This window comes from Anopheles funestus, chromosome 3RL (genome assembly GCF_943734845.2).
Source record: "Anopheles funestus chromosome 3RL, idAnoFuneDA-416_04, whole genome shotgun sequence".
Taxonomy (NCBI): domain Eukaryota; kingdom Metazoa; phylum Arthropoda; class Insecta; order Diptera; family Culicidae; genus Anopheles; species Anopheles funestus.
Window position 1 is genome coordinate 7,446,076 of NC_064599.1, and position 24,342 is coordinate 7,470,417.

The window sequence follows — 24,342 nt, forward strand, 5'->3', positions numbered from 1 at the left end:
TCGTGTCCCATCTTTGGAAATGCTTTTCAATAAGTTATCATGTTATCTTGACTTACCTTGTGTACGCGATTGACCAAAGGAGTAAATGTAGTTAAAATACCTTCATGCTGCTCCAACTGCTACGACTACTCTGGGCTATAGATGTCCATAAATGTTCGAAACTCCCTTATCATCCCTTCCCTCTCCTCCATAAATGCTCCAAACTTATCTGGGCAGTCGTTGATATGAAGCTAAAAAAGTAAATCAAATGAATTGACATAACACCAGAACGATTTGCTTTGATAATCATCATGTTTTATTGATATTTTCGTGTCAATACAACTGTATTAGTTTATGGTTGATTTGTTGCTGTTGATTTTAGTTTCCACTATTCTTGATTCAATTGTTTTTTGCCTTTTTTTTAACCGTCCTTTCCCATATAATTTGACTATTACTGGGTTATCCCAAGTTTTTTTTGTTGTTGTCTGCTGTTGGGCCATGTTTCGCAATATGCATATATTTAGTTTCATTTTAAAACAGCTTAGCACAATGTATTTGCCTTGTTTTCTCCTCCTTTTCGTTAATAGGTTATTGCCTGTCGCCGGCGTCCGTTTCGTTTTTAATATTCGTACTTGTAAAATAATAGTTTTGCAAACATTGTTTGGTATATATTTTTCACTCTCTTTTTTTGTTGTTTTCATGTGTGTATGTATTTTGTTCATTTTGCAATTTGTTATTTGTTGCAATAATGTATATATATATAGTTTTGTGTTTTTGGGTGTGTTTGTCTTAATTCTAGTAGTTTGAATTGAACTGTACTTTTGTAAACAATTGCACGACATCCCAAATGATCGTACATTTGCATCACATATAGTATGTGTGTATGTTTGTGGATGCGGTTGTCGTTTGTTTTATCGTTGTTTAGAAAGGTTTGCTTGCATGTGAAAATTACTTGCAACAAAATGGTTGCTTAACTTAACCATTGTGTAAGTGTTATAAAAACAACACGAAAATGCATCTTATTATAACAGAATTGAAATAAAGCTGTGGCTTTTTGTTAATCAGATTAGATTCCATTGTGATCTGGAAACTCTCCCAAGGATGCGGAAACCATTTCCAAACAAAGCTTAGTATCGCATACTGCATTTTTGGGCTATTAAGTCAATGAACGAACTGTGTAATTTGGGGTAAGGGTTTTGGGCATTTCCCTGTGTGTGTGTTTTTTTTTAATTATTTCAATTTATATATGTGCGTCTACATCTATAATGTGCTAAACATGTGTTTATGTTGGTATGTTTATGTGTGTGTATGTGTTTCTTGCTTGATTGAATTTCTTCTGCTTTTATGGATATTCTTATGTTAATTCTTAGCATGTATTCCCTTCATCACCGGTGCTTCTGGCCGAAACGAAATTGCAAAATATCGTTGATAGATGAATACACCTTATCCAATGTTTTGTTTGGTTGCACGTCTCGTGAAAATGTATTGTATGTTCCATTTTGTGCGTTCTGTCTCCATTTGCATTTCACTCGGTAATGTAGTTTGCACGAACACCGACAACAATGCCGCCCAGCTGTGTACCGTGCTGTCATCGCTGTGGTTTTTGTGTTTGTTCTGTTATCTCTTACTTCATGCTAAGATGCATCTTACTTGCTGGTTTTTGTTATCAGCAGCAAATATGTGTTTTACAAACAGTTTCATTGTGTCGTCTCATTTATAAATATAATATGTTTGATTTGTTTGTTTTTGTTCGTTTTGTTTTCCTTTAATCAATATTTAATAATTTTTTAAATGGTTTGTTTGCTTGTTTTTTTTAATGTTTCACTTGTGTACAAACAAATACCGTCTGTATTTAATTGTGTGTGGGTGTGTGTGTTTGTGTGTAGTTGTGTATGTTTTCCTTACTTTAATACTTAATAAATCTTCGACATTGTTTTCAATATTTCCCCCCTTTTTTTTGCTTCGACCTCGAAACTACGACATAGCTCGGTTTTGTTTCTCTCTTAATGCTGTTTTATGTTCCTTCATTTGGCAGTCCGCCGTAAATTCAATAGTACACCGCCGTACCCGCTAGGGTCCACAGCGTTACTGTGTATTGTAACAAACCAAACCGCTGAGGGAAAGTGTGTAAAAGCTTGGCATACGATTTTTACCCACCCAAAACCACTTCTTTTCAAAGGTGTGTGTGTGTGTACCGTTTTGCGCGGCCTTGCTAAAGCATCAATTGCGAGCGGCATTTTTCACCTAAGATCAATAATTTTCGCTACTGTAATTGCACATGTTTTGCCGATCAAAACCATTAACCGCGGGAACGGTGCGCTGTGTTTCAGTTGCGCATCCACGAACGCATCAACTGCACAAACACACTCGCGCCCGACGAGTAGCGCTTACATACTTTCAAACCGTTTCTTCATTCGCGCGTAATTAGATTTTCCGTTTTTCTTTTCTTTATTTTTTTTACTGAAGGGGAAATAGTTCTTTTATCATAGTTTTGTTTCGCAATTCAATGAATTTTTCTAATAACGAACTCAACAACGAAGTAAAAACAACCAACGAGCTATTAGCTGAGCAATGTTGAACAAACAACCTAGATTGGGGGTTGATACATAGGTCCAAAGGGTTTTTTTCATGCAGAGAAAACGAAAAAAATCACAGTATTTCAGTTCCACGTCTAGTGCTTGCCTCCCGTCAGAGGTAGCATCGGAATCGTTAATATAGTAGTTCGGCAATCACCAGTGCCTGGTGATGTTAAGTATGATAGATTTGTTTTGTTGTTGTCATTTTTTTTTCTCGTTAGTAATACTAATAGTAGCTGTAGAAGTTTCTTACGGTAGATAGTAGGTTTGTTTCTGTTTTGTTTTCTCTCATTTTTCCGGTTTTTATTAACGCTTAGTTGTTATTAAATTGCATGTTCTGTGTGTGTCTGCCGGCTTTGAAAGCCCACCTCACACCTGTCTGTCCTCCTACAAATCCCCGCACTAACTGGTAACACAGTTGTTTTTGTCTTTCTTTTTTTTTAATCTTATATTTTGTTCTTCATATTTGCAAAATTGTTTAATATCGATTGCCCTTCTTCTGTTGGTTAGGTTTTGCTGGTTAAAGGTTAAAGAGTTTTAAATGTTTAGTAAATCAATTCATTTATCATTCGACAAACCGACCGACCGCAGACTCCTATTGCTATCTATTTGTTTGTTTGTTTGTTTTTTTTTTGTTTTTACGAAAAAAGTGTGTTTGTTGTTCTTCTCCCCCACCCGCTTGGTACTCAGCCTACTCACACATTCACACTCAATGAGAGAACATTCTATTGGTTCGGTTCAAACACTCAAATCATGCTACAATATGCACTAAAAATAGACTTTCTATCTTTAAGAACCTTCTTTTGCGTCTATATGACACGTCCGTTTGTGCTATGTTATTTTCGCTGAAAAATCACTGCCCCGTATGACTATTTTTTTGTTGTTTTATTTGTTTTCTTTCTCTCTCTCTTCTAGTTAGTGTTTTTTGTTATTTTCCCGCTGCTGCAACTATACCGTCCGCCAGAAAATTATGTGCTACGTTGTTTTTTGTTATATTTTTTCTTTTCATTTAATTATAACCATCGCTTTTGTTTGTCTTGTTAAGTTAATGCCCATCCCGCTTAAATTCATTCCTTTCTTATCCACACGCAGGCAAAATGACACTGTGTCGTTCCATCACAACCCAAACTTGTTTTATTTGCAAAATTCATATTTGCTCAATTGTGTGTTTATAAGCCGCGTGTTTCACGGTTTTAAGAGTTCGACACTTTTGCTAACGTGTTCGATTTTTGTCTGTTTAAGTGTTGTGTGCGCGGTGCCTTTTTGCGTTTCCACGCACACGCCTGGTGTGCGCGTTGAAAAATACGCTTCGAAAAGTGGCTGCTAATAGATTGTACTGCAACATAAATGACGGATAAATGAAACGGAAACGGTGTTCGGTTGTTGTATTTTGTGGAGCGTAAATACGTTTTGATTTGATTCAATTTGTTACCATTTGTTGTGTTCCGGCTTGTGCGCATTGGATTGTAAGTAGGATTAGTAAGTGTTTGTAACGTGGCCGATTTTTTCCCCTATGCACACCTGTTAGCGTTCTTGCTCATTTAAAGATTCCAATACCTATCTAATATTCGCACTGGTAAACGTTCTATGTGGTTGTTGGAGCATGGTGGAGCTTGGCTCACGCTCCAGCTTTTCTTCTTTATTTTAAAAGCTATATAATTGGTTGTTGCTTGTTGATTCGGTTTGAGTTCTATTTCTTTTGCTTTGTTGTTTTGTTTGCTGTTCGTATTGATGTTAGATTCTTTTGCTTTTAAGGTAAGATATATTTAATTGTTGTTCATTTGTTTACGGATTTGTTTTGATTTTGCTTTCGCTTTTGCTTTACTTCTCCATTCGCATCGGGTTTTTTTTAATGGTGCTTTATTTTAAGTTTTGCCAGCTGTAGTTTGTTTTGTTGTGGTTGTGTTTAAAAGATCGCGCCGTCTGTATATGTGTCCACAACTGCGTTAAGTTTTCACCATTTTGGGATTGTATAGAAAGTGTGCTTAGTTGTTTGCTTTGTTTTAGGGGATTAATTAGTACAATTCTTAAAGATCACTAAATTTTTACGTTTATGCTTCCCCGCTTAGAACTCTTCGTTTTGGCTGAAGGTAGGTTTTCCAAACTATATGCAATATATATGTTTATCTAAAACTCAAAACCATCCTCCAAAAAACGCTGACACACAACTGAAATCCAATCAAATACGTTCAATAGTTGTAAATAAAGTAACAAACACCTTTTTTTTTCTTGTTTCAGGGACTCGTGTATATATGTAAATATATTATTTTAATATACGAGATATGGGAATCTCCTCTAATGTGTCTTAGGGATCTCGTCCAATAGTAAGAAGACTTGTTTGCTTTGCATTACTATTTTCTTGCCGCGTTTCTGCTGCGTTTTTATCTTCTCCCCGGTCGTCCACCATCCGCCTATTTATCATCGTCACAATGAATTGCTACTACTGGTCACGTTTTTAATTGCTAGAGTAGAAATTGATTTTTCACCATCGGCACATACAACACAAATAAACTCGTTTTTCCCAACTCATATTCTAATCGCAACTGGTTACAGTTGGTCCAAAGCAACGCCTAAGAAATGAAACACGGTACGTTACAAAGCATAAACTGGTTGCTTTCGAAACGAAATACATTAAAATGATGTGCATCTACAATGTACAGACATATTTACTTCACCGTTCTGTTCGCGCACCTGATCGCCTGATTTTTTGGGCTAATTAATCCATCTTGGCTATCAGGGAAGAGAGAGAGAGAGAGATAGTTGCTTCACGGTTGCTCCATAGAATGATTAAATGGTGTGTTATATTCTCTCATTCTTCCATTCTTCCACCAACAACGATACAACATAATGCGTTGATCGTGATCTCTTTCGACACATGCGTTGTCGCGATCGCTTCGAAGCATTTCGATTTTTCCAATACCTTCTAATGTTTTTATTTTGTTTTGTTTTATTAGTTGCTTCACCATGCCGTTAGCTGACTTTTGAATAATTGCTTCAATTTTTTTTATTTGCTCTTGTTTGATTGGGTTCAGTTTTGCTATCGTGTGTGTTTATTAGTTGTGGTTTTGATTTGATTGAGTTTCGGTTTTACTGTTTTAAATGTTTTGCTTAACTTTACTTTTTGTTTCTAGGTTTAAACCCCATTTTATTTTTAACACTATTCACTAACTCTTTATTTAATTACGAGTTGCAATTTACTTCGATAGTGTGTGTGTGTGTTTTTGTGTTTGTGTACTTAAGAAAAATGAAACAGTTCAAACGGTCTGTTGCAATATACTTTGTATGAGTTTAGTGTTTGCACTATGTAACCCTATGTGTTCTGATCATGGTAAAGTAGGTTGTTGCTGTTGCTTATATTTGCGTTCCAACCAAACCATCCCTATTTCTCTATGTTTTTTTTTGTTGTTTCGGTTTGCTACTCAGTTGTTGTAGTTTTCTAGTGCCCAATACAATTCAATATATCTTTCCCGTTCTTGTTTGTTTGCTGTTTATGTTGCAGTTGTTGTTTGGTAAATTGTTCACAGTTAATTAAATATCTCCTATCTATTTTGTGTATATGTATAAGTGTATGTTTAATTCTGGAGCTTCGTGAGCGTCCTCTATATATAATATATATAATTATTTACTTTCATATATATGTATTGTTTTGTTTAGTCGTCAATATAATTTATCATTCCGGTTTTACTTTTTTTCTTTTTTGAGTAAACATCATCTACTGTTTGATGGATCTCGTTATCCATTCCTTTTGTTTGCTTCTGTGCGTGAATCAATGTTTTATGTTTATCTTGTTGTGTTACAGTTTTTCATCACAATGGTTTCAAATGAATGTATTTTTTTTTTCTCTTCGTTTTGTTCTATGCAATTTTGATTGTATTGACACTGTTGTTTTCTTTCATTTATTTTAAAAATATTTGGTCTAAACAAATGTTTCCTTTCGCTTCCACGCTTCGTTTATATAAAACATTGTATATTCGCAAAAATTGGTAAAATAATAAAAAATATATATAGCAGTTTTGGAATTTTTTAATACCGTTCCGCATACATTCATACGTTTTGTTCGCGTAGTGGCCATCTTCGGAAATTCGGAAATGGTACTACAGGAGTTGTCAATAAAAAAATAGACACCTTGTTACGGTAAACAAGAGTAAAACGAGAAAAATTACTAAACGGTATGGCAAAATGCAACTTTTTCTTTTGCATATATATGAAACGGTTTTGCTGTTTTAGTAAAACGGAATATTGTAACGTCTCTAATGGCAGGTAGCATCAACAGCAGTGTTCACAAACGATGGAATTCTAGAGTAGTTATTAAACATGTAAAAACAAATTTTTATAAATAGATTAAAAATCACAAGTAAAGCAAAGAATTCATCTACAAATTGCATTTTGGTTGAGTGGGCTAAACTTCACAGAAGTAAAAAGGAGTACAGTAAATGAGCAACATACGATTGTTGAACAAATCAGTATGAAGATCAAACATAAAATTCATATACTCGGAGCTCCATTTTTAACCCCTTTTTTCTTGTGGTTCCAACCGCAATGGAAGTTTTTTGTTTCTTTTGGTTGAATTGAATTGATACTGTGCGCTGGTCATTTAGAGGGATTAAGAAGACACATCTGAGTCTCAGCTTTTGCACACTTCCTCAGTCATGCATGTACTTTTTTGCACTGCAGAATTTACATCTTTGTCGTGAGAATTCTCATTAACCGCAAAAAGCAAAATGTTTTCCTGAGCACTGCAGACATCTTACACAAAAAATAAAAGATAGAAAAACTATAACTGTAACAAAAAAAAAACAAGTAAACCGAAATGCGACCTGCCTGAAACCGAAATCTACTAAAGTTACTGCTACATCAAAACGTCAGCCGGGTACGCCCGTTGCGATAATCCTTTCAATGGTCATGTCTTTACACCGGTTAGCGTTTTTAGCGTTTGTTGGACGAATCATTATTGTTTTCACAATGTGTTGTTTTACCTCACCCGACTGATTTACAGCTCTGCTCTCATTAGTCTATTTCATGCCTTGCCCGGTGCCTTTCGGTCACCTGCATAAAGAGACGTTTTGTGGCGCCACACTGCAACACAGACACAGTATAGCTTAATGCGCTATACGCATGTTTTTCGGGTGTTTTTATCTTTTTCACTCTTCACTGTTGGTGCTTATTGCACTTGCTGGCTGTAAAAATCAGTTTCGCCATGTAAATGCCATTACACCGCATTTGGTTTTGCCCGCCTACACGTGTTGGTAGCGGCTCAGCGTTTTCATTTAATGAGTACTATCTATCATGAAAAATATCAGGAGTAAAATTTAGTGCTCTCTCTCTGCGTGTATGTGCCGCGCCATCCTTTCGTTCTAATGCCCAACGCTTTTCTTCAATTGCGCTGTATCTCATTGTATGTGTTTTGTGTGCCACAGTTATTATTGACATATGATTGGATTAAGTGATGACGCTGTCATCTACCGATCTACTACACTCGACTTCACATGTTTCCCATTTCTTCTGTTCTCTTTCATCAACTATTTCTTCGTCATAGTTATCAGTAGTTACTGTTTTTTTTGTTTTGTTTGATTTTTTTTCTTTTTTCTTTTTTTATTTGTTTTTTTTCTTTCATTTTTCTTTGTTTGTATGTTGCTGTTCTGGTCTCACATCGTTTCATTTGCTAGTTCATCACAACCATGCGGATGGCCGCACGCTTGTGCAGTAGATGCTTCGCGTTTTGTTTTTTTGTTGTTCTTTGCATGATTTTGTACCACCGAATCGTATTCGTTTTGTCTGTCGTGTGTTTGTGCGTACATAGTCAGATGAACAGGCTGATTTGTGTGTATGTGTTTTTTTTTGTTGGGTTTTCCAAAAACTCTTCAAATACTCTGCATTCTAATTACGCTGTGAGACACAGCCGCACAGTGATGGCCATCAGGGAAGCTACACTAGAAGACTTGGCGCTAACCATTCGTCTTCAGCTAACTGAAATGTAGGTAGGAGGAAAAATGGAACATATTAAAACGGATGCAGCATCATGATCGGTTGATTTATGTGTTATTTGGGTATAGCGGGTATGCAAGTATGTACGAAATAATAGCAGTGTGACTAATATCGTTTCATAAACCAATCCGTATTTTGACAGTGTGCCGATTGATACTGTGCTGTAGTAATCTGCATGTATAATAGTGCTATTCCGCATGGCAAATCAGCATTTTTGCCATAGATAGTAGATGCTAAACGTTCAAACAATTTCAGAAGGAAAATAGAGACTATTAACACGTGTTTAGAAGCTGGGTAAAACAGAAGCTTAGTATCCCCGTTCATCCGTTGATAGCTATTAAGCCATTGAATCGATAAGAGTCATCAGTAAGAGTGAGATAGTGAGTTGAAACGTTGTATCGAACGAGTTTCGTTCACTTACCACGAGGAGTTTTAGTGACTCTTTTTTGATTTACTCACTCATGAGTTTAAGCATGTAGCATGAGTTGCAAAAAGAGTAAATACGTGAGTTGAAACGAAAATGTGCGAGTGAGTTGAGATGAAACGTTTGATACACATGAGTTGAAACGGAATACGTGTGTACAACACCCAAACTAGCCAAATGAATATACTTCTCGCTCTGCCGAACTATCAAACCTACATAAGCGAACATGCGGGCCAGTCTGATCGGAAAGGACATGAAACGGGATCTGCCTCTCCTTAGGAGATAGTCAAATTTATATATTTTTTAATTTTTTTTTATTATTTTCCATTTTTTTTTATTTAAAGCGTTATGTGAGTGAAAAGAAACTTATTGCAACAAATTCACATTAAAAAATAGCAAATTTTTAAATTTAGCAAAATTGCTCAAAAAATGGCAAGGGGTAAGCCTTATGAAATTTTCGAGTTGAAAACTTTGTTGAATTTTTTTTGTTATTTTTTATTCGTTATTTTAATTTAAAGCGCTATTTGAGCGAAAAGAAACTTATTGCAACAAATTTGCATTAAAATACATCAACTTATAAATGAGGAAAAAAATGAGAAAGATTTTACATTTTCTCAAACCGGGTATGGAACTTGGTTCCTCGAATAACTTCCGACACAGACATCTGAGGGCATGGCCATCCAAGAAGAAAATCTAGCCATTGGTGCCATCTATCGACCACAGGTTAAAGATTGGGGATCCGTTGGATACCGACCGAGTTATAGGCAAAATTTGTTGCAAAAATGAAGAAAATTTTACATTTTCACAAACAGGGTATGGAACTTGGTTACTCGAATAACTTCCGACACAGACATCTGAGGGCATGGCCGTCCAAGAAGAAAATGTAGCCATTGGTGCCATCTATCGACCACAGGTTAAAGATTGGCGATCCGTTGGATACCGACCGAGTTATAGGCAAAACTTGGTGCAAAAATGAAGAAAATTTTACATTTTCTCAAACAGGGTAAGGAACTTGGTTACTCGAATAACTTCTGGCACAGACATCTGAGGGCATTGCCGTCCAAGAAGAAAATGTAGCCATTGGTGCCATCTATCGACCACAGGTTAAAGATTGGCGATCCGTTGGATACCGACCGAGTTATAGGCAAAACTTGGTGCAAAAATGAGCCTTAATAAATATTCATTTTTTTGAATTTTTTGATTTTTTTTATGATTTTTCACTTTTTTTTTTATTTAAAGCATTACTTGAGTGAAAAGAAACACATTGCAACCAATTGGCATTAAAATAAACCAATTTAATTTTTTTTGAAAAATTTCCCAAAAAAATCGTAAGGGGTAAGCCTTATGAAATTTTCGGGTTAAAATTTTTTTTTCAATTTTTTTCTGATTTTTTAATGTTTTTCTAATTTAAAGCGTTATTTGAGTGAAAAGAAACTTATTTCAACCAATTCGGATTAAAATAAATCAATTTATAAAATTTTGCAAAATTACTCAAAAAAAGGTAAGGGTATAGCCTTAGAAAATTTTCTCTGTTATAGATATTTTTCTATACAGAGCGAGAAGTATATTTATTTGGCTAGTTTGGGTATTGTACACATGTATTCCGTTTCAACTCATGTGTATCAAACGTTTCGTTTCAACTCACGTATTTACTCTTTTTGCTACTTGTCTCACCACGGCTTCATGCTTACACTCATGAGTGTGTAAAATGACCAAACCTTAACTTATCCCGGGATCTGATAATGGTCCTGTCGTATCAGTGACAGGCGCCGCTACCACTAAATCATCGAGCGGTCCCAATAAGCGTTCGCATAAAATGAAAAACCATTTCTTCCACGATTCACTTGCTTAGAATTGGTTATTATCTCTATGGCAGTAATGAAAGGGTTTATATCGGAAGGGTTGTAGGGCTGGTAACTGTAAACTGTTTGCCATGAATTCTGTGCGGCTGTGAGTGGAAAATACGGACATTTGTGGAAAGCTTCGGGAAAGCTTTAAAACGTTTTGGATGGGTTTAACAAACTGGAATATAAACTACGAAATAGATTGTACCGGTCATTGGAACAGAGAATTGATGGCACTCTTGGATGCATTTTGCGCAACCGATGTAACGAGAGAAGGGCGGCGGTAAGAGGCGAGATCGGTCTCGCGCGGATTCGTACGGAAAGCTTGCTAGACAGTTTTAGCGTACACTTGGTGCAACAAGCCCGGCTGCGAATGGTACATTTATGGGAGATTGAGAAGTGTGCTTTGCCAGTGTGCATCAGTGCTAGCAGTAGTGTGCTATAATTGTGGTGAGCTCACCTGGAACTGTTGCATCGGGTACGCGACGACCCCAGCAGTTTGGGGCAATGCACCGCCAACGCTCTGGGCCGTAATCTGCTGGGCCGCAGTAGGTAGCTGCGCCTGCGCTGGTACAGCAGGCCAGGCACCGGGAATCTGCATGCCCATGCTGGAAACGAAATGAAATAATAACATTCTGGCGCTGGTTGCGAGCTGGGAAGGAATGGCGGCACACGATCACTTACCCCATGTAACCCTGCTGATAGCCGGCAAACTGTCCGTACGTGTAACCCTGCATGCCCTGGAGAAATTGACCCTGCAAGGGTGTTGCCGCCGGTGCCGGTGTTGCTGGATATGCCGGAGCCGGCGGATACCAATAGCCGGCCACTTGCTGCCCGTACGCGGTATTGAACGGAAATCCGGTCTGGCTCAGTGCCTGGCTAGCCAACGAGGGTGCATTGTTCGGATCACCACTTTCCTTGCCCCAGGAGCACTTTACCGTTTGGGAGTTGATCTCGGAGTTGTGCACGGCGACAATCGCATGAGTTGCGGCCTCTTTGGTCGAGAACCTGCGAAATGTGGAAATCAACCGGACGGTAGTGAGTTCGGTTGAGCAAATAAAGCGTAACTACTGTAACTACCTTACGAACGCGTAGCCTTTATCCTTGAACACCCTGATTTCCTGTATGGTACCGAACGGAGAGAAAGTTTTCTGCAAAATGTCTTCATTCAATCCGCCAGCCAAAGTACCACCGATGCCACCACAGTAGACGGTACAGTTGGTCGGGCTACTTTGATTATACACTTCATCAAATGTCAGCGGCTTTGCGTTGACTGAAATGGCACGTGGAAAAGTTGGGAGCACCAAGGGGGTAGTAGTAGCAGCAGGTGAGGGGTTTGTAGGGAAGGCACGGGGGAGACGGGAAAGCAGACGGACGGGGGGGAGAAAAGACAATCGTTAGCCAAGACGGTAAAATGGCGCACAGCACCTGCGCTAATAGTGGTGTATGTCTGTGATAATTTGACAAAAAGAAAACGAATTGGAATTAAACTCGTGTGTGCGTTTTACATTCGAGCGCTCACATGGTAAAAAAACTAGAGAAAATAGTACTTTGGATTTGATTCGGAATAATGATGAGGAAAAAAAGATATGCAAAATCCACACAGCATCCCTTGCAGCCAATGCTAAGTAAAGTAGTGAAACGAATATTGTATATATGATACAAAACAACATACAGCACTAATATGCTCGACAGAAAACCGAACAAACAGATCGTCCGAAAGGGAGACGTGGATATTTTTTTAAAACAAATATACGTATACGTCTACTACGCTTTACTTAGGCTGTGCGAGTAGTTGTGTCCGGATACTGAAAGCGAGTGAGAGCTCACCAGCTGGAATGGTGCGTCGTATCCAATGAGCAGTAGCTGATGACACATGCCTGACAGCGTCATCTTCAGCGTACGCATCGGTGACGCATCACTCAAACTGCTGCTCCAGCGCGCTTTGATCTCCGCTTCCATGTATTCAACGCACTAAGGCATGTGTTGACAGCTAAGTAGTATTACTTTGCAGACAGCCACTACCCACACACACCCATACCAAAGCTTAGTGGCAAAACAAACGAGTAACAAGGATGAAAGAAAATGCTAGTAAAAAGACATCGAAAGCCATTCTACATAAGTAATTGGTGCCGCATTTTTCGGCACACGGCGCCTATATTTTCCGGTGTTATACAAATTTGTTTTGTTTGGTTGTTGTTTTTTTTTCTTCTCGCTTTCTCTCTTTCTCTCTCTCTCTTTCTCTCTCTCTATAGCATTTGACGCAAGGAGTGGTGTGTGCATGTGAGTTTTGAATGTAAGTTGTACAAAACCAATCAGCAAAAGTATATCGCACGAATATATTGAGGGGTATTGTAAAATATTATATATTTATATATGCATATAATGATATTGTAATAATAAGGTAAAACTATACATATGAAGTATTATTAAAAATTTCGAAGAAGTATAGTACTAATATAATAAGCTTGTATGTTAGGAAAAAAATGGTAGAAAAATACTGTTAGAAACTAGGTCAGCTAACGTTTCACCAACACATTCAAATACTTGTGTAATGGGGGGGGCATTTTCAAAGGTTCAGTTTTACTCCGATGTCGAATTCTTATCCACCTTGATCATCCACCCTGCATACACTGGTATGCAGTAGGGAGTTCGACTTTTGTCTAGCGCTTTTGTTGTGGCTTCAGTTTTATTATAAACATTTTTTGAATGTAGATGCACTTGGGCAGTTTGGTTGTGTGATTAGGGTGGTCTCTTTTTCCTGAAGCCTGAATTTACAAACCGAAATGTTTGGTCCTTTTTTCCTAATCGCGTAAGTGACCGTGATGAGCGGCAAAGATAATCCCGGGTGGCGAGAGTTTGTGAGAGCAAGCAGTTTGCTCTGTTTTTTGCAATATAGTATTTGATGGGTTTTTTTTTTGTTTTCTTCATGGATTGCGTTTCTTGAATCTCGCTTAGACTAGAGTCAGTTGAAGCTGCGTTGCGTCCCGTTGACGCATGGGTTTACTGACTGATCGTAGCAAGAGGGAAAAGCAAATGTGCAAGCAAACATGGAAGATGCACACCGAACGCTTGTGCTAACGCATCAAACTTATCGCAGTTATCCCCAAAAAAACCAGGGAGAGAAGATCTTTTGCGTAGGAAAACAAAAACATAAAGCACAGTAAGCACTCTAGTAGTACGACACACCGTATATTTACTTAAAAGAAAAACAATCCGTTGAAAGAATACTACTACAACACCGGTCACACAATGCGCACTGAGCAGTAGTGAATTAGTAGTAACATTAGCATTAGCGGTAGCAGTGATAGTGAAAGGAAAAATGAAACAAAACAAAAACTAACAAACAGAAATGGTTTGGCCGGTTCTTAAGCTAGGCACGTGGAAACTACAGCTTTGCACACCAGACAGAACAGTGACTTCCAAATGTGCTTATTGACGACAAATGGAACGTACGACATTCGGCTGCAGAATTGCCGAAGGACGGCAGCGGTACTAAACACGCTCATATCATTGTAGACATTGTTGTTTTGATTGATTTGGACATTGATCATGCATGCGAATCGAATAACAATCTACAGAGTACGTAATAGTTTAAAAAAAATTAAAATATACAACACTCATATTTGTGGTTGATATATCGAACTAGAGTAGTAAGTTATTGACGAATAATTTATAACAAAAATATTTCGAAAAAAAAAACGAAGATCGAAATGTTTTACAGTATTACATGGCTATACACATCGCTCGAAGATCGAAAAAGAAAACATATGTACACAGTGGGCTAATCTGCTAATGAGATTGTACCCGCAACTATTGACACTGCAGTCTGCTCTTAGGTTTTACGTGTCACAGTGTGGTGCGTGTGCGTGTGGATGAATAAAACGCATGTGTGTGTATGTGTGCGTGCTTTTATATATAGATGTAGATGTATGTGTTAATATGTTTGTTTGTATGTGTGTGTAAAGGTGAACATGGATAGTAAATAGCAAGGATAGAAGGATGTAAAATGTAATACTAACGAAGAAAAACGTATATGAAATTGCACAAATCTTTCGCAAACAGTTAGAAAAAGAACTAACAAACTGAGGCAATAGATAGATAGGACTGTTATGTTTAAACATGATGAAAGGAAAAGAAAAAAAACTAACAAATGAAAGCAATAATGACGTACCAGAACAAGGAGAGGAAAATGGAAGGCAGCATTCATAACTGAGGCTAGGAAAACAATTAAATGAAGAAGGCGAATGAAGTGGAGGAAAAAGTAGAAGTGAAAGAATGCGTGTGTGTATGTGTAGTTAGTAGGAGTAGTTTGTAAAGAAAAAAGATCGATATATGTAAAACTAAGATTGGAAAAGAATCGGGAGAAATTGTAATTGTATATATTTTTTTTTCTTATTTTATGCGGTACATGCACCGTGAACTTACATAAAGCATATGTTTCTGGCCGCACGCAGGTTAATAGGTCTACAGTTTTTTTTTTATTGTGAATGTTTGTGTTGGGTTCAATTCAAGCTTAAAGCTCTACTGCAATAGGCGTGGGTTATACAGATAATTTGAAGAATTAGTTTCCGTTTTTTTTTGTTTGTTGTAGTAAGGGTAAAAGGATTATAAGAATCATTATCATCAATATTATCATCATCATCGTGTGGTGTTATCATGGTGGAATCAAAAACAATAGAGGGACAAAAGAAATGCTATGAATTTGATCGTTCATCGTTTTAGTCGATTCAGTCGATGGCACGAATATTATGTGTCTGTCAGCCCAAAATGGCTTCCAAAGAGCTTTCGTAGCTGCATCCACGCGCCAAAGGTAGCATTCGCAAGAGAACCTATTTTCCGGGTTCGGGTGGTTAGGTGAAGTGTGCGGGGGGGAGGTTGAGGGGCAGTTGTAACACCCCCTCCAAGGGGATGGTACAGTGTGCAGAGAGTGGTGGTGAAAAAAAGGGAACAGGGGAAGAGAGCTAAAGAAGTAAATTAAAAACTGACAGTAAATGAAACGCACACGAAAACAAATGGAATACCTTACAAAAACTTCAACGGCCCGTAGCGGTACGGAGATGATGGAGTGGCCCAAAACGAGTGGGGCGGAAAAGAATGAAAGAACCGAAAACAAAAATCGCATTTCAGGTTCGGTAAGGAGCGAAAACGTTACCTTTTGTTTTTTGTATTTAAAAAAAAATGCATCAATTTGTTTTTGGTCTGTTATCGGAGTGTGAGATAGTGTGGTTGCTGGGTTGCTTGTGTCCTCTCATTGATTGCCTTTGTCGGCGACCATTTTGTGCTCCTTGCAAATCGGTCGCTAATTCTATAACGATCCAGGCATTGTATCAATGTGGTTTTTGTTTCTCTAAGGTGCGTCTGCTTTTATTTTCCCGCCTTTTTTTGCACAAACGCTAACCGAATCCACTTTTTTTTAGCTATATCGGAGAGTTGTATTTTGTTTAAACAGTATTTTTTGTCACTTTTTTTCGAACCACAGGAAACCGTTTGCGCGCGAAGTACAAACAAAACAAACACGTAAACTAAAACAGAAAACAGAAAAACCTAATCCAACTGTTCAACTGTTCTATTTGCCATTTGCCAAAAAAGGCCAAAATGCCATACACAAAACGAAACAGAAACGGAAACAAAACAGGAATGAAAAAAATCAAAGAAAAAATCATAATGTACGCAAAAGAGGCAAGATTAATCTCTCTCTGCGTTTTGCTTGTTGTTTGCTTGTTGTTGTTTGGTTTGTTTGGTTTGCTTACATACTAAGGTATAGAAATGCAGTTTCGAGGATGCTCTTCGTGCGTTCGGGAATACTTACTTTCGTTTTTGCTAGCCGGCGGTTTCCTAGTTGCCCAATTTGTTCGAATACTCCTCGAACCAAGCCATTGCCCATTCATAGCCGCAATTGCATTTTCCGCTTCCTAGAATTGTTAGTGGTTGGTTTGGGTTTTAACTGATACAGTCTCTCGGTTTGCTTGTTTGGATTGATTGGTTTTTTGTTCTTCTTTTTATAATTAATTGTTTCTTCATTTCGAATAAGGTTTTTCCCTTTCTGTTTCTTATCTAGAATTTATTTATTACCATACTAATTAATTGTTTTTTGTGTGTACATATATTATACACGACAAAAGTGATTGCATATTGGTTATGAGCGCTTGTATCATTAGCTTTCTAATTTTGTACTGTAATTATTTCGTTTTTTTGTATGTGTTTTTGTTTCTATTCCATCTCAACATACTCCCTGTCGTACTCAACACACTGTGTCAGCTTGTTAGCCACTGTTATAAACTAACTTTCCTAGCTCAACTCTCATCTACAGCGTCTCCATCTGTCAAAAACAAACTGCTTGATGCTGCCTTTGAATGATTTGCCTTCTTATTAAGAATTTGCCAGGTTTTTTTTTGTTATTGCTTTATTAGAAAGTTTTTAGATATAGAAAGTTGGAACATTACTTACCGTTTTCTTTACGAATGAAACAAATCCGTATCCTTTCGATTTTAATGTTTGAGGATCCCTAACAACGCGACAATCACTATAAAAAAGGGGGGGTTGGGTGTGAGTTAATTATGCAAACACGAAGAATAGATTGGAAGATTGTGTTTTGTTTTTTTTTTGTTTAGTAAAAAGGCGCAAGCAGATGGCGGCTCTAGGCGTCTCTTTTGTGTTTTGTTTGTGACATTTTCATTTATTTGGCTTAATTCGTCCTTATTGTGGTAGAAAAATGATACAAACATATCCCGAATCTGGTGTGTAGCGGTTGGCAAACGTAATTGGTACGCTTCGTTCGCCAAAAAGTACACGCAAGTTTAAACCTACGTAAATATTGCACGTTTGCAAACCCCCGACCAAGACAAAGAAAAGGCTTCATTCCTCTGAGGATGTTGCGGAATTTAATGAAACAATTGAGCAATCATGGCAAAGACGACATGTGGGTTTTTTTGAGAGAAAGAAAGATATGTGGTGTCACCCATCGGAATGGTGACGCGAAAGGGCATATGTAGAAAGGGGTAAAAAAAGGTGAATGGTGAAATAATAACAGACCAACCAAACGGTTTGCGTTCGGTACGGCGTAGGCTCTCTCTATGGGCGAGCATGCGTTGTACGAGTGCGACAAACCACGCGTGATGACGGCGAACTGACGGCGCTGTAGGAGTCGACAGTATATATCTCTGTGTATGAGAGTACAGCAACTGCCCAGTATTAGCCAGAATTCCGAGCTAGACTACTGGTCCCATTGCCATTTTTGGCTTTCTTAATTTCGCAATTCCGGTGAAAAGGGTTAAAATGGAAGTTTGTTGCATCGGGATAAGGAGCTGGGATGGACTATCGAGCACAACTAGGCTGACCAAGGCAACATAGAGCCTAAAACGCGCTAACACAAACATTACTCGACATATTTAGAGTGTACGGGAAAACAAAACAGGAAAAGCTGGCTATTAGATATAAAATACGTACAGTAGAAGATGGAAAACATGTTCATTGCACACTATTGGGTGGTGGCGTAAACTATTAATATGGGATCTAGTAAAAGAAACAAACACTGCTGTCTATTATCGCAGTTGTAGCAGTTGTAGGTCGCGTAGAAGGTGGGCAAAGAAATGGAAATGAAAAAACAAACAAACAAACGAAAAAGAAAAAACCACATCCAAACATATTTTACATCGAAAACTTAAAAACGAAACGACATACAGAGGTAGGAAAAGTACACTAGTACACGTTTTAAACGGCGCCATTAAATATAAGATTGTTTAAAATATGGTAATATTTATATGTTTATATATAGATATATTCGCTAACACTGGGAAAGAAAAACACCATACTTCTAGAAGCAGTGCTTATGAAAGTTGGGGTTAGCTTGACAGCTTGCCCCTGAGCTTAGCCGGTTATTTATTTGCCTAAAGGTAAAACCATCAAACAGCACGACGAATACAACGAGGAAGGAAGCTTGATAAATGTATATATATATATTAATAAGTATACATACATATATACACAAATTGATGCCGTAGCTGTATATATATGCATATATGTATATAAGTAATTTGCATGTTGGTAGATTATTCATGAAGGTTGGTAGAAAAACAAACAATTAATACAATGAACAAAAAACGCCTAAAGCCTACATATAATGGTTTGGATATAAGAGTTATTTACGAAGCTAAAACATGGATGAAGATATCGTATAAGTAAGAACAAACCCAAGGAAAACAAACGGTAAAAAGATTAGTATCAAAACGTGTACGTCTCCAGGAATGGAGCAGACAAAAGAGGGTGAGATAAAATTCTAATCAACTCATTTGAAGCAAAAACGGTACACGGTACGTATTATTGGTAAAGAAGGTTACGGTTTTATCTAAAGCGTAAAGAAAAAAAAGAAAATGAAACTTTTATTCAAGTAAACAAACTTTTTTTTTGTACACCGAGAGCACACTTTCCACTGGAGCGTATGGAAGGAAACACAGCATCCTAATGAAGCTGTCCGCTTCTAGGACTGCTGACTCTTCCCCAACCAGCAGCAAGGTCCCCAAGCGCTCGGCTAACACATTGCCAAAGCAGCCCGAGTCTTTTGATGTGCCAAGGCCCACTCGCAAAGGCACATACGTCCACAGTTTGTGGCGAATAAACAAACAAAACGCAAAAGTTTAAACTAATTGCTCACGGGGTTTTTTTTGGAACGGTCGAGCTCTGAAGTGAGTAAAATGATAGATACAATCGAAGAAAAAAAAACACCGCAAAAATGCCTAACCTAACATTCACGCTAAATGATTGATTTGAAAACAAAACTAAAAAAAAAAAGAACGGGATTCAATTGCTCGTGCCTTGTCAGTAAGAAGAAAAGGATAATACCCAAGGTGGGCCACTTGGCATACTTACGATATGTCTCCGAACGGGGCGAATGCTTCCTTCAGGGTTTGCGTTTCAATTTCCGGGCTTAAATCACCCACGAATATGTGGTAATGCTCTGTGGAAAAAAATATGGTAAGCAGTTGAATGAAAAACTACACAAGCGAATGGGTAAATTATTTGAAATGAGTTTAGAAAACTTAAACGTCAAAGTAGATAACTTCTACACCTGTTGCCAGTACTGGTGGAATTGGGCATACAATACAACTATGAACGCTCTCCACAGACAGAGAACCGATAGTGCAGTGGTATCAACACCAATTTCTCACACGGCAGGACGTGTAACGAATCCCATCCGGGATTGGTCTCTCACGTACGCAAGACATGTCAGAAACAAGTCAATAAATATGAATGGTCTGCGGAGAAGAGAGGGTCTGTAGTGCCAGAGAAAGGAAAAGAAGAAGGCTTAAAATCATCATATCCCCCCGACAACTGGTTGCAATTCTTCGTAGTTGTAGAGACCCCCTAGTGTATGACATCCACGCACTAAACCCTCCCCTTGAGAGAGAGGAATTGACCGATTGACACGCACATAAACCAACATGATGAAGAAGAGGAGAATAGCAGTAGTGTTGGAAAAAAGCAACTGGAAAACAAGCACAAACCATTGGCAATAATAATGTGCTGCTGGTGCTACTGCTGCTGCTAACCAAGCCCCCCGGTGTCACATAGGGGAGAGCCCTTCGCGGAAGATCGGTCACACTCGAAAGGAAATGGAGAACACACCGCGACAGCACGCGCGTCGCCTCTCCGGTGTGTTGTCCGGGACGGCGCGACGCGACTCTACACACACGCTTTGCTGTCCTCTGTTTTGCTGCCGCTTGTACATAGGGTTTATCGGTTGTAAATACTGCAATGCGTATCCCACACCAGAGAACGCGGCAACAACCCCTCCGGTGTATAGGCGGGATCATAAATAAAATGTAAGTTTATTTACTGAATCATTAAACTGTGCGAACACACCCGGACGGTCGCGTGTACGGCAATTGTACACAAAATTTTCACGCGTCCCAAGAATGCTGCAGAATCCATATCATATCATCCAGAATTCCGAGGCCCTAATCGCATCCTTCCTCGGCTCATCTCTCGTCATGACTAACAAGGGTGGGGATCCGTGAAAAGCACTTTCTCATGCTGTCCCTGCTACCGTTCGTTCAGCCTACCTTGCTTTATTGCAGACAGCTGCTGAAGTTGCTGCTGATGCTGTTGCTGCTGCTGTTGCGCCTGCTGCTGCTGCTGCTGCTGCTGTTGCGCCTGCAGCTGATGCTGAGGAGTAGTTTGCGTTTGCGTGTGTGCCGGATGGATTGCGAGCAGTTTCGCTTCCGGTGGCTTCTGGTGCGGGCCCACCGCTAGCTGCGGTGCACCGAGCGCCATCGTTGGTGCCGGCATCATCAGCGTTGACATGGCCAGCATGGTGGTGCCTGCAGGCTGCACGTATCTGTACCCCAGCACTGACAGTTCTTTGTGTTCACAGGATAAATTTGGCAAAAATTTGGTGTGCGTTTGTTGAGCTCTCGCTGTCGCTCTGTTGTCGTTGTGTCGTGCCGTTCGTGCGCAGCGGCGGCTATCGAGGCTGTTATCGCCGCAAAAAAAACCGATGTATGTCCGATTGCAGCAGTTGTGTGGACTAAAGGATCTTTGTCCTTTCCTACTGTATTGCGTTCTCTGCTACGCACCACACCACGAGTGAGTGTTTTGTTTTGTAAAATGTCAATATAAAACAGCTACTACCTTCTTTACTTTATATGCAAATAGGTTGTGGTCCTCTGGGTTTATAGGTTTTCTTCTCTTTTTTTTTCTCTCTCTCTCTCTCAATCTCTCTCGTTCACACACGCTTCACACGCTTTAACAGTGCCAAACGGGGTTTAGTTTGTCTTCTAGGTGTCTGATGATCTGTTAGCAGAATGTTTTACAGTGTTGCAGACGTGTTTGTTTGGTTGGTTTAACTTTTGTTTAGTTTATTTTCTTTTTGTTGTGTTTAGCGCTGCGGCACCGCGTCGGCATCAATGATCAATTGGACACTGGAGAAAACAATGGGAAAAACGAATTTTGCTCGTAATATATCTTTCTAATTGATGGATGAATTCAGAGCGTGTGTGCGTGTGTGCATGCGTGTGTTATTACATTATCAATGCAAAATTTTAGATTCAGCAATACACTGTTTTTGTTTTGTGTAAAACATGTTGTGTGTGTGTGTGTGCAAATAAAATAAGCTCATGTGTGCATAGCAACACAGAAGTCGCTGCACCACTGTAGTATACTCGTTTTGCCGGCTAGTAGTCAGTTCACTAACACACATTTGAGCCACCAAAAATCCTTCTTCTCTAGCAACTAGCACCGAAAACTCTTTGTGTCCTTTGTTCGATGTGTCCGTGTCCGGATGCTGCAGGGGTTTTGCTAAATTTGACATTTACCCCTAGATGTATCAATGCGCAAGAAAAACCCGAAGCAAATCGCCAACAACAACCATTCATAGGAACGCACGGCACTAACTAGAGCGAACACACATACACAAAAGAGTTGGAAAATGGGAAAATACCAGCACAATGAGATTCTAATGAAACCACTATCTCTAAATGGAGGTTTTTTTTTCTAATAAGAAATAAGAAGACAAACAAAGGGGGAAAAACAAAGAAAAAATGGGAAAAAGGAAAAAAGGGAAAGAGATAATGAAAAGAGGAAAAAAAACGGAATGATGGAATGAATGAATTCTACTGGAAAACTTATGCATAGCACTCTGCTATAATGAACAAACCATAATGGTGGAAAACTATTTTTTCTAAGTAAAATAAGGCAAAGCAATTGCGTGTCGCGTACGTTCTGCTATATGTCTTTCCGTCCTGGTATATCCTTGTACCAATGTACTTCATCAGTTCAGTTCCCTGCCAACTTCTTCACTTGTTTTCACTTCATTTTAGTAAGTGCTTGTGTGTGTGCGTGCGCGTGTCAGTGTGCTCTTCGTTAGGTCGCAAAAGTTCTACTAAAAACGGCACACACATATACACATTTCACGCTAAAAACCCATGTCCTGCGAATGCGACCACACGACCGTAGCCTGACCACACCATTCGCCATCGCCCATCACACGGATACCTGTGCAGAGTACTGATGGTCCGTTTCAGGGTTTCTTTTTTGTCCATTTCCCCGATTTGGCATACATCAGCATAAATTAAATTTCATAAAAAGCTATCGTTTTCCTTTGTTCCGTTTTCGAACACTTCCAGGGTTCCTGTGTGCGTTGTGTTCTTGCTTTTTTTTGTTGCTTCTTCTTTTGTATTTCTTCCACCTCAGTACAGTTTTTCACCCTTAGGGGACCGAAATAAGGGGCCCAAGGGAAGGGAAAACCAGGGTGACTGGAAATATGGGGTGTTCTGCGGCATTTTGGCGAGCCTCTTTTTTCATCAATTAACAACACACTCCCGAGCTCTAATAACGGACACACGGCACCACGGTCTCACTGTTATCAACACGTTCTGTACACCTTTTCTGCTGGTGTTGCTGATTTCGCTATTTCGTAGGAAAACTCACTAACACACACACACGCACACCGTCACACTTGCCTGTGCATATATATGCCACCTGGCCCAAAACTGCGGCATTCGTATCCTTGCCCACCTCGCACTCATTCAGTTTGGCCTACCTATGTTTTATTTGTTGCTAGCCACGGTTTGTTCATTCATGTTCTATTTATTATTTTATAGAGTTTTGTGAGCTCTGCCCATTTTGTTAACACACTTTGCACGATTTTTTTTATGTCCGCAACACTGACGCTATGTGGCGAGGACGAGTTTCCAACGACTGTGACAGTGTGAGTGCGTTGACGTTCGTGCGAATCGTTGTACATGTGTGTATATGTGTGTGTATGTTTTGCGTGTAGTGGAAAATTTATGTTTTCCCCATTTCGTTTTTTTATATGCGTGTGAAGTTATTGCTAATATCTGGAAAAAAAACCTGCATTTAGTGTAGTGAAATGAAGGGAAAAGAAAATGGACACAAACACACACGCACGCACACACGCTTTTATGTTTTGCACAACATGCAAAGAATATGTTCTTTTCCTCTTTTTGGCTTGAAAACGTACAGGAACTATACCATAATAGCCACAAAGCACAAGGGTCCTAACTAAATCGTACTAACCGTAAGGCGGACACAGCTCTAACTGATGGGCTCGTGCCAGGATCAAGCAGACAAAAGGCACGACCACCGTTGTGAATCGCGTGCTTCGGTTCAGCATTTCCTTCGTTTCTGTTCGTCTTTATGCCGCTTGTTGTAGGGTTTGGGGGTTGGTGAGACATCTATTTGGGGGGAGAAGAACAAAGATGCACACGGTCCCCGGGCCATCGAACGCCCTGACTCCCGACAAAAACCCGACAAACCGAACCGTTGTGCGCATGCACCAACGTTGTGTGGTCGTCCATCCCGCGAGGATACCCGAAACGTTTCATTGCGTCCCACCGTCTTCCCTTTTGCGCCCGTTTCCTGCACACGCCCCCACCCACTCACGCATCTCGCATGTCCTGTCAGGCTCGGGGCATTTCATTCACAACTCTGCTAGTGTGTGTGTGCCCCCCCCCATTTGCCGTGTTTGGTGTATTGATTGTGTCTGTACTCGGTGGCAAGCGAGCCAGGATGCCGG

General features: G+C 39.2%; 1 protein-coding gene across 5 annotated transcripts; it reads right to left on the minus strand.

Annotated features, from left to right (window-relative positions):
* Positions 1 to 272: 272 nt before the first annotated feature.
* LOC125769879 (nucleolysin TIAR) lies at positions 273 to 23,982 on the minus strand. Of its 5 annotated transcripts, none has more exons than XM_049438843.1 (9): positions 23,844 to 23,982; positions 20,870 to 21,727; positions 19,677 to 19,764; positions 17,259 to 17,334; positions 16,621 to 16,723; positions 11,889 to 12,081; positions 11,493 to 11,816; positions 11,269 to 11,416; positions 273 to 8,522 (listed from the first exon to the last, which is right to left on the minus strand). In XM_049438843.1, exons 2-9 carry the CDS (start codon positions 21,117 to 21,119, stop codon positions 8,481 to 8,483), a joined length of 1,224 nt encoding a protein of 407 aa, XP_049294800.1. In that variant the 5' UTR covers positions 21,120 to 21,727; positions 23,844 to 23,982; the 3' UTR covers positions 273 to 8,480. The 5 variants fall into 5 exon arrangements, with proteins under 5 accessions (XP_049294800.1, XP_049294798.1, XP_049294802.1 ...); XM_049438841.1 differs by having other exon boundaries at positions 23,788 to 23,979; XM_049438845.1 differs by lacking the exon at positions 23,844 to 23,982 and adding an exon at positions 23,719 to 23,738.
* Between the last annotated feature and the right edge of the window lie 360 nt (positions 23,983 to 24,342).